Source organism: Glycine soja, chromosome 13, assembly GCF_004193775.1.
Source record: "Glycine soja cultivar W05 chromosome 13, ASM419377v2, whole genome shotgun sequence".
In the NCBI taxonomy this organism is placed as follows: domain Eukaryota; kingdom Viridiplantae; phylum Streptophyta; class Magnoliopsida; order Fabales; family Fabaceae; genus Glycine; species Glycine soja.
The window spans coordinates 30491729-30502414 of record NC_041014.1 but is presented as its reverse complement, the minus strand read 5'-3'; the positions used below and the strand labels follow the sequence as shown (position 1 = coordinate 30502414).

The following is a 10686-nucleotide window of genomic DNA, read 5'->3' as shown; positions in this document are numbered from 1 at the left end:
TCTGGGTACGCGCCTGTCCCTTCATTTCTCTTGATAGTTGATGCCAACGAAAATTTCATGTTCTACAACGAGGCTGTCCTTCAAACTAGTGGCAAATCAAAAATAAAATTAGTGGATTCAATTATATAAATATAGATAAAATATAATATAAAAATATAAAATTTTATTTACAAATTTAATAAATTTAAAAAAATGAGAGGATGCAAGTGCACATCCTCACATGACCCTAAGTCTGCCACTGCTTCAAATAAGACCGCACGTGCCAAACCAACCTCATTCGACTTTCGCATAGTAGTAGTACACTAGTACAACAATTCATTGTTCTAATGCTCCCTACCGCAGAGAGACAAAACAAAAGTTCAAGTGAAAGTGATTGCCGAATTGGAACTGCGTGTGCAAGCAAAACCATCTTTAACTAGGTAACAACATTAAAAATTTAGTTAACCGAGTTAATGCAAAATTAAATATGCATAGGTTTGACAACACAACACGTCTCTCCTCTTTTATCTTCTTTTTTCCCTTCAGTTTAACAGTATATAATATTCTTAAAATTTAAACATTAATAAAGGAATATTTAATATACTCTATTAATTATTTAAAATCATTAAATATTTTTATTTTCAATATATTAGTAATAACCTTTTCTTATAAACATTTTCTAGTTTTTTAATGAGGATGCCAAAGACACTAATGACAGTCTCCCAAGTCCCAATTAATGAACTAAAAATAATGGAGATTCTTTTTTAATGAGTATACAATAACCTTGTGACCAAACGAAACAGAGGCACCAGAAAAAGCAATCATGAAGTGTTTCTCCTTATCCTCAATTTCTCTTTTCATTCTCCTCTTTCTCTGTTCCGAGAGGTATATTAACATGGCCATATGGTCTCTTCTTATTCTTTTCCCGTCGCTATCATTTAGTATAGATTACGTGTTTCGCTTGCTTGTTTCATCACTGATTGAAACCTCTCCACATTGGATAATAAGTTTGATCAGTAATTGCGTAGCTTATCTCATCGTTTCTTGTTAATTTCACTATTGAATTCAAAACGCATCAAGTTTTGGGCTGCTTCTTATAGCTGGTTGATCTTGTGGGTTGCTTTAAAAGTTCAAACATAGTATTTGATCTCTGCAACACAAAAACTGCACCGAATGCGGTTTATGGCTATCATATATCTATGAGAAATTCTAAAATCAGCATCTAAATTTCACTTTGGCCTTGGGCACTTTTCTTGCATGAAGTCAACTCGAGGAATCTCGTACAAATATTTTTCGAATTATTATAGACAAGCTTCAATCTTGTAATTTTGAACTGTGTGTGGAATAATTTTGAATCTTATAAGCATCTTCAATCTTGTCCTGACTAATTGCAAAATTAGTAATGATGACTAGATTAAATTGAATCATAATTTGCACAATCATGTCCTAGTGCAACCTCTGGATGGCTTAATCTTTATGACCTTGTTCTGTCATTATTTGTGGGATGTTAAACAAAAGAGTAGACTATAGAGATGACTCCAATATAATATTTCAGTGTGTCCTCTCAAAATGTATCCGAGAGTGAGCAGCAGCAAGCTAGCATTCCTCCAAGAGGTTGGAACTCCTATGATTCCTTTTGCTGGACAATTTCTGAAGAAGAATTCTTACAGAGTGCTGAAATAGTTTCTCAACGTCTCCATGATCATGGATACGAGGTATAGTTTCTGAGGAACCATAGCTAATGGATGAGTTTGAAGTTAGTAGTACTTTCATTAGATATAGACATGATAACCTTCCTTCAAACCCTTGTAGTATGTTGTAGTGGATTACCTCTGGTATAGAAGGAAAGTAGAGGGCGCTTATCATGATTCTCTCGGATTTGATGTGATTGATGAATGGGGGAGGATGGTTCCTGACCCAGGAAGGTGGCCTTCTTCTGAAAATGGGAAAGGATTCACTGAAGTAGCTAATCAAGTACATAGCATGGGTTTAAAATTTGGGATTCATGTCATGAGAGGGATAAGCACACAAGCTGTCAATGCAAACACCCCTATCCTTGATACAACAATGGTATTGCTTTTTATTTATGCTATAATTTGATTATATTTTTTTAAGGAATAAAATATGCTCTAATGGATGCCCCATGTAATGCATTTTATCTTGTAACATTACAAGCAAGAGTTGAGGATGTTGCTATACCTTAATCCAAAGTTTCTTGTTGATCTCCTCCTCTTTCAATGCCTTAGGGAGGTGCTTATCAAGAATCTGGTCGAGTGTGGTATGCAAAAGACATAGCAATCCCGGAAAGGGCTTGTGCATGGATGTCTCATGGTTTCATGAGTGTAAATACAAAGTTGGGAGCTGGGAAAGCCTTTTTGAGATCCCTTTATGAGCAGTATGCTGCATGGGGTGTTGATTTTGGTAACTGGACGACTATTTTACATTCTGTCTTTGACAGCAATCATGATGATTTTTAACATTTTATTGCATCAGCTCCACTAAGTTTGAATAAGGGAAGCATTTGTACTTATTTCTGGTATAATATTTGTATTTTCTGCTCAAGATTATTGTTTATAATTTAATAGGTGGAGTTGATGTTTAGTGGTCTCGTAAACTTCAATTAATGTTTTCGTATCATATCGCCATAGATTGCCTATTTATTCATCTTTTAATTTAGGGGTTATGATGAAGTAAAAAAGCAATAGAAAGTACTCAGTGGAGCCATTATTTTAACAGCTTTTCTACATTCCATGCAGTGAAACATGACTGCATATTCGGGGATGACTTTGATTTAAATGAAATAAGCTATGTGTCTGAGGTATTCTGCAGTTGTCCTTTTCCTCCCTCCCTTTTACTCTCATATGAAAACCAAGATTGGCAATATTTAAATCCATTGGAAACTACCAATGACATGTCATTGTAGGTTCTCAAGGAGTTTGATCGCCCCATTGTATATTCTTTGTCTCCTGGAACCAGTGCGACACCAGCAATGGCCAAGGATGTCAGTGGACTGGTCAATATGTATCGTATAACAGGAGATGACTGGGATACATGGGGGGATGTCAAAGCTCATTTTGATATAACAAGGTGGTTACATTGTTATATTTTAGTTCAAAATATTTGTATCTGTCTTCACAGTACCTTGCAATGGTGTTGCTTCTTAATCCCTGATCTGTTATTCCATCATTATATCATAAAAATTTAATTTATTTGATTCAATCAGGGATTTTTCGAATGCTAATATGATAGGAGCAAAAGGTTTAATGGGGAACTCCTGGCCTGATCTGGACATGCTACCATTTGGATGGCTAACTGATCCTGGTAATGAGGCAGGGTTGCTAATTTTTTCTTTCCTATGAATATCACAACCCTTATACTTATAATCAGTTAGTTATCAGCAATGTACTTATTGAACAACTTACTTCACTTTTCATTTTTCAATTTATCATTCCTCTATCTTCTGCCATTTTGTTATTTTATATAAATATTTTTTATTTTTTTATGTGAAACCAGAATGCTGATCCACTGAAACTGTTTGATTAGAAAACTCAAGACGTTTTGCAATCTCATACCATAGAAAATTGCTACAAGCTGTTTGATTTTAGACTCATGGGACAATGGATCCTGATACTGCATTTTCACCTTTTTTTTAAGGTTCAAATGAAGGTCCACATAGGTATAGTTACCTCAATCTAGAAGAGAAGAAGACACAGGTATTCATAAAAGAACAACTAAGTTGTTTTCCAATATATTCATGTGTTAATTTTAACTTGTGTACAACTGTAAATGCATTATCAATAGACTGAGTGAATGTGTTCTTATCCCACAGATGACTCTGTGGTCGATGGCAAAGTCTCCCCTTATGTATGGAGGGGATGTTCGGAAGATTGATCCTAGCACATATGATGTTATAACAAATCCTACCCTTTTGGAGATTAATTCTTTTAGCTCAAATAACATGGAGGCATGTGAGCCATCTAACTTTTTTGGGGTGGAGGGAATAATATGTTCGTCAAATTGATGTCATATTACTTTTGCTGCATTGGCAGTTTCCTTATATCACAAGCGTGAATAGTGAAGATCAGGATCTTGGTAGGCCAATGAGAAGAAGCAGCATGGAAATAAAAACATCCTACACTCATTCATTGGGCCTCACAAGCTGCACTGAGTCAAAGGCCAGCGGTTGGGCTAGTGAAAGTCTTAACCAATACCTTGAAAGAATATGCTGGAAAAGGAGTTTAGGAAACAAGCATCTTGCCCCCTTCTGTGTGCACAAGAGGGAACTTTACTTCCCATTGTAATCTTGCTTTATCTTTCTCTGTTTTATTTTCCTAACTTTGATTTGAGTATTAATGTTGTTAACAACAGAAATTGTTACTTCGATACTGATACAGTGATGAAGCGAGTATGTATCAAGAGTATCATCAAAGGAAACATCATTTAGTTGCAACTAACAGAATAAAATTTTGCTTGGATGCTTCTCCAAAACGCAAGCTTACTTCTAAAGAGTTCAAGAGAGGGACATTTTCTCCCTGCAGTTGGGATTCGAATCAGGTATGGTGTAGTCTCTCTTCTTCAGGCTCTGCAAAAGTGCATGTAGCCGGTCTGTAGTTTTTGCAGTTTTTCATGGGTGTATACAATTCAAAGATAATCTTGCTTGTGCACGCCACTCCTTTTATTCCAATCTTAATATCATATGCCTTGGCCAAATTTTTTTATATGAAGTAACCTTTAGATATGCATTTTTTTTTATATATATGTTTTGTGTATTCTGTTAGAAGTTGATCTTTGGAGTCTTTAACAGATGTGGGAGTTGAACCCTAATGGGACCCTGGTGAATAGTTATTCTGGCTTGTGTGCAACAGTAGAATCTAGTGAAGGTGAAATTCTGTATATATGTACCTCTTTCTAGAATGATTGTCATTCATACAATTTGTTGAGTTTTTCTTGTTTTTCCTCTAATTTAGTATTCATGATGCAAATTGTTCGTTTATGCAGATACTATTAATTCTGGTGGCTTGCACTCTTGGATTGCTACAGGAAGAAAAGGTATGATGCTAACAAAACTACAGATAAATGAATAAACCATCAATTTGGTCCCCGAAATATTACTCTCTTTCTAAATAGTCCTTATACTAATGAAATTATATAAGTAGTTCTTAAAGTATCGGATATCCATCAATTAAATTGGTTTAATTTGTCAAGCTCATCGGATTAATCATCCAATGAGCACTCCTGAAAAATGAACATGTTATCTGGAAAGTTGTCTAGCAAATTTAGCCAAACTACATTTGTGTATATATATTTGCCAGACATTGAGGGTGAGCGACCATGTCACAATAAAGAATTCTTTGAAGTTATTCTCTTCTAACTCCTAGAGTTGTATCTCTGTGTAGGAGAAGTCTACGTTGCTTTCTTCAATCTAAGTGAACAGAAGAGGGTAATATCTGCAAAAACATCAGACCTGGCTAAGGTTCTTCCTGGCAGAGACTTCAGTTCTTGTCAGGGCAGTGAAGTGTGGAGTGGAGATGCTATAGAAATAACTCAGGGAACGTTATCAACGGCAGTGGAAGTGCATGGAAGTGCACTAATTGTTCTCAATTGCAACGAGTCCCCCCTCCTTTCCCCAAAAATAGAAAGAAAGAAAGAAAATAAGTAAAGCAAAATGGCATTTCATTGGCTGACTTAGTGTATGCTTGAAAATCAGGTGGAAAATGACTTTGGAGGCGAAAGTACTTTAAAAAAAGATCAGAATTCTTGTTTTGACTTTTATCCATTGGATCTGTATTGAAACATATGTCGTAATAATTTCAACTTACCAAACATACACTTAATGTTTTCTATTCTACACCACTTCCTATGTTTGAGGTGAGTAACTTAAAATAAGAGTAAGTGAGTTGCCTAATAGGCATGCACTTAGTTGTCACTGGTAGGTGGAAGTACCAAATAGCTTTACACTATACTCAATTAACCGTAAATTTGACGGGAGTTGCTATCACAAAAAGGACCTACAAATCACTAGCAGGTTATCTACTTATTTTGGCGTGCTTCAGGCCAAAAGGGCAAGATAGATACACATTCCACACTGGTTTCTATCCACTAGCTCAAGAGGGTGGGACGGAAACATTCAACTACATAGTTGTGGTTCAAGAAATGCTTCATAGCATGCACACACTCAAAAGACATTTATATCTTAAAGACGAATTAAGATTCATAATTGTTTTGATTAGATACAAATAAATACAAATAATAAAAATTGTATTTAATGTGCTACCAAATCATGATTTGTATTCTAGCATTGATGTTTTTAGACAATATATTTCTAACATGATTTGACATAACATTTAAGTGTTGTATTTAAGATTTTCATTTAATACTCCACATTTGAGATTTTATTTTGTAGAAACATTTTTCTATGATCTGTCAAAGTTTTATGAAAAATAAACGAAGTCCAAAATCTAAAAGTGTTGATCTTCATCAAAAGACGTGCTTTGTTGTAAAGACTTGTTTTGATGAAAGAAGTGATTTTCTGTCAAACTGTTTGTCACGCCTACCTATAAACATGAATTCTTTGAATAAAGAAAGAACATGCATTTAATGCAAACATTAAATACTCTAACGGCACAATTCATTAGACAAAGATCTTGAGTGAAGAATCTTGAGAGACAACGAACACTTGAAGATAAAGGCTATATATAGAAGAAACTTTGAACAACAAGACACGAATCATCTTGCACGAAATATTTTTTCATTCTTTCTTATAAATCTTTTTGTAAAAATCTATATAGATAAAAAGTTTTCAAGACACCTTATATACCTTGAAAGAAAAGACTAAAATATTGAGTGTGATATTCGTTTGTAAGACGGTCATTTATTAGTGATTGAACAATCTTACAACAAATCTTGTTGATTTGTTTAGAGCCAACAATGGCTTGATAGGACAAAAAATATTGCGTTGAATTCAAGCTTGGGATAGAGCTTATCTTTGTAAGAGTCAGAAGTGACAATGAAGAATACTTAACTTTTGATAAGTTAGTGGAACTTGGTAGATTACCAAGAATTGGACGTAGTCTTGGTGGTTTAGATGAATCAGTATAAATTCTTGTGTGTTTTTTTTCATTGCTTTCCTTGGTGTTTAACTAATAAAGGATTTGAATTTGTTCTTAGATTTTATTTTTTTTTGGTTTGTTAAGAAAAAGATTGTCTCTTCCTACTATCAAGATTTTCACTATATTTGTTATTTGTTTTCAATAAAACTTGGATAAGATGATTGTTTCAAGAAAAACAATAAAAATGAGATGAAGCTTTATTGATGAAGAAAAACATGTGTTTGTTTCAAGAAAAGTTTAAATTTCTAAAAATACAATCCAATCCCCCCTTATTGTGTTATTTGCCTCTATAGCCTAGTTTCTTTGTCATTAAGGTGGATCTTGCCAAAAAAGCTTATGACAAAATGAGATGAAGCTTTATTGATCACATTCTCCATGAAATGGGTCGGTCTCCCTCAAAATCTCATTTCAGTCATTATGCATTGCATTTCTTTTGTTCTATCGAACGTGCTTTGGAATGGTCGTAGAGCTTCCTCCCTCACCCCCCTTAAAGGGGTTTGCACCAAGGAGATCCTATATCTCCTTATATATTTGTTATTGTATGGATAAACTCACCCATTTAATCCTTGAAGCCGTGAATGCAGGTCTTTGGACTCCTATGAGAGCTGGTAAAGATGGCCCTCAAGTCTTCCATCTCATGTTTATGGACGATATGTTACTTTTTGGGGAAGCATCAATCCAACAAATCAAATGTGTGCAAAGGGTGTTGGATTTATTTTATACAATCTTAGGTCAAACCATTAGTGCAAAGAAATCTAATATTTATTTGTCAAAGAATGTGGATCCCCATACTAGAAATGCTATAGTCAAGCTTTCATCTTTTAATGAGTCAAATTCTATGGAAAGATATTTAGGTGTGCCTCTGCTTAGTAAAGTCCCTAGATGTAATGACTTCCAGTATCTTGTTGAGAGAGTTTCCCAAAAGCTCTCGGGGTGGACATCACAACAATTCTTTCTAGCAAGCCAGATCACTCTTGCAAAATCGGTAATTCAGTCCTTGTCGATTTATCTTATGGTGACGACTATGATCCCAAAGACTGTCTTAGAGAAAATTCAGAAAACTCAAAGATACTTTATTTGGGGAGATCATGGTAATACAAGAGACTCTCATGTTGTGGGGTGGCCAACTATGATGCTTTATTGAACTCAATGTTGCCAAATGAGTTGATTCGGTGTATTTTGCCTATTATGCCTCCTTATAATGACGCTGGATTGATTAGGAGAATGTGATCAAGGGAAAGGTTGGGAAGATATACATTTATGTTATGACAAATAGGGGGCGTTAGAAGAAAATCTGGAAGCTTCAAGTTCCTCAGAGGATGCATGTTTTCCTCTGGCAAGCAACTCATGAGAGACTTTGCACTAATAGTAGGACAATCAAGCGGGGCTCAAACAATCCTTTTTCTCATCATTGCCATACTGTGGAAGAGACTATGGTTCATGTGCTGAGACACTGTTCCTTGGCGATTTGGACTTGGACACATTTAGTTCATCTAAATCACATGAGTAATTTCTTTGGAATGAATTTCCAAGATTGGTTGCAGTTGAACCTTTATACTGAAGCAGACAGGGATAATCTGAATCCTTGGGCAGAATTGTGGACAACTACTTGCTATTTTTTTTATAGCTGTGGAGAAACAAGCATGTTCATTACCAGAATTTTGTATGCCCTCCTAAACCATGACATTTCTTGATTCAACAATGGGAGGATTATGTGGACAATCCTATGAGACCATTAACTCTAACCAATAAGCAGAGAACTCGAGTTGAGGTAGGATGGCATCCTTCTTCAATAGGAGCCTTTTGTCTCAGTTCAGATGGTTCCATGTGGGATACTATCAAATGGCAGGTTAAGGTGACCTTGTTAGAGATCACATGGGGAGATGGTTACGTGGTTTTGCGAAAAAGCTTGGCAATGCTTTAGCTTTTGTGGCTGAATTATGGGGGATTTTTTAGGGGATGAAGCTTGTGAAGAAGACATGGTATCAGTTAATTATTAATTCTGATTTGTAGGTTGTTGTGAAGTCCCTCACTGGTTTTTGGAGCCGGTTGTGCTACTGGTCTTAGGTTGGTCCAGGCAATTCATTCTTTGACGCAAGGAGGTAATGTTATGATTGTTCATACTTTTAAAGAAGATAATAGATGTGTTGATGCCTTAGCCAATTTTGCTTGTGATATGAAGTTAGAGTTCATGAGTTTTGAGGGCCATTTGCTAAACTCTGATGTAATAGGGATCACCACCCCAAGATTTATTTCAATGTAATCTTCTAGCGTCATTACATACGTCTGATTTTAGACATTGAGTTTAATTTTTATACTCTCTACTAAATAATAATTAATAATGACCTAATTTAGACAATCTTGTAAAAAACTATTATTAAAGTAAAAAGGTTTACGATATTTTTTTGACAGATTTCTGATATTTTCTTTTATTAAATTACATTATTATGACTATTTTTAGCAACACATTTTTATTAATTTTTAATTTTTTTATTAGGTAAAAGAATTACTAGACTATTCTGTAAACATGTTTTTTTAATACTTTTCAGTTTTTATTTTTTTATCTTTAATATATTTATTTAATTTTTTGATTATCTTTTTAAAATAAATTGTTTTTATATTATTTTATATTTTGAATTACTTCTACAACTGATTTTATATTATATAAAAGACAACTAATTTTATTAAATATTTATAATTTAATAAACTAATTTTTAGATTTCAATTAGTTTTTTTAAAATATATATTATATATAACATGTAATATATTATTTTCCATATGCTGTATGTATTTTTTATTAAATTAAAATAAATGCTTAAAAAAGTTAAAAGTATAAAAGAATTGCCGGGGCGATCTCTTCATAATATATGGATATGGCAATCTCTTAATATGACTCCCTTCTCCTTTCTTCTCCCTCTCCACTCCCATTTCCAATGTTTTCTCTCTGTAATGCAAATATTAAATAAATTTAAATAATTTTTTTCTTTTTTAAATATTTTATTCAACTGCAATAATCAGTATTACTTCATTGACCATGTCATTCTTTTTAATTATTTTTTCTTTTTTAAAAATCGAACATCTTTATTTTTAAACTCAAAGTTATGGGTATCAATTTTAATGTTTTATGGGAATCAAATTTCGCCAATAATCTCAACAATTTCACTTTCAAATTCACCTCCTTCTCAGAGTCAATAGATCACGTGAAGCGCCTCTTGCACTACGCCTCCCTTTGGTGAGTCCGAGAGGGTTCCGGCGAATCACGTGAGAGGTTGCGAGACCCAGGTGTGGGTGGCGGCGGAATCTCGGAGTCACCAAACTCTAAATCGTCCTTCATGGTCGGTCCGAGATTTCCAAAGGGTTACGTTGGTGTCAGGTCTAGATATTTGGGTGGCACGAAACCTGAGGAGATTCTGATGGCCCACAAGGACGATTTGGCGAACATCAACGTGGGGTTGGGAATGAGTCTCAAGGCCCACTCACGAACCAACACGTGGCACAACCATGCAAACTGCTGCTAAGGATAATTTGCTTGCTCCTCTCAACACACAAATGTAATGCGTGTTTGTTTCTCCACTGCACTTTGCGGTAGCACAAAGTC

At 34.7% G+C, this 10686-nt stretch overlaps 1 protein-coding gene across 1 annotated transcript; it reads left to right on the top strand.

Annotated features, from left to right (window-relative positions):
- Positions 1 to 713: 713 nt before the first annotated feature.
- LOC114382254 lies at positions 714 to 5898 on the top strand. Its single transcript, XM_028341538.1, has 14 exons — positions 714 to 864; positions 1535 to 1694; positions 1792 to 2049; positions 2226 to 2400; positions 2736 to 2797; positions 2903 to 3066; positions 3203 to 3300; positions 3634 to 3692; positions 3809 to 3943; positions 4029 to 4276; positions 4374 to 4533; positions 4784 to 4859; positions 4978 to 5028; positions 5376 to 5898. The coding sequence occupies exons 1-14, from the start codon at positions 803 to 805 to the stop codon at positions 5636 to 5638; spliced, it is 1971 nt and encodes a 656-aa protein (XP_028197339.1). The 5' UTR covers positions 714 to 802; the 3' UTR covers positions 5639 to 5898.
- Positions 5899 to 10686: the final 4788 nt, after the last annotated feature.

Coding starts and splice junctions, on each gene's coding strand:
- LOC114382254 (XM_028341538.1), top strand. CDS start 803: ATGAAGTGTTTCTCCTTATCCTCAATTTCTCTTTTCATTCTCCTCTTT. Junction 3,301..3,633: donor TGGATGGCTAACTGATCCTG/GTAATGAGGCAG, acceptor CTTTTTTTTAAG/GTTCAAATGAAGGTCCACAT. Junction 4,277..4,373: donor AGGGAACTTTACTTCCCATT/GTAATCTTGCTT, acceptor ATACTGATACAG/TGATGAAGCGAGTATGTATC.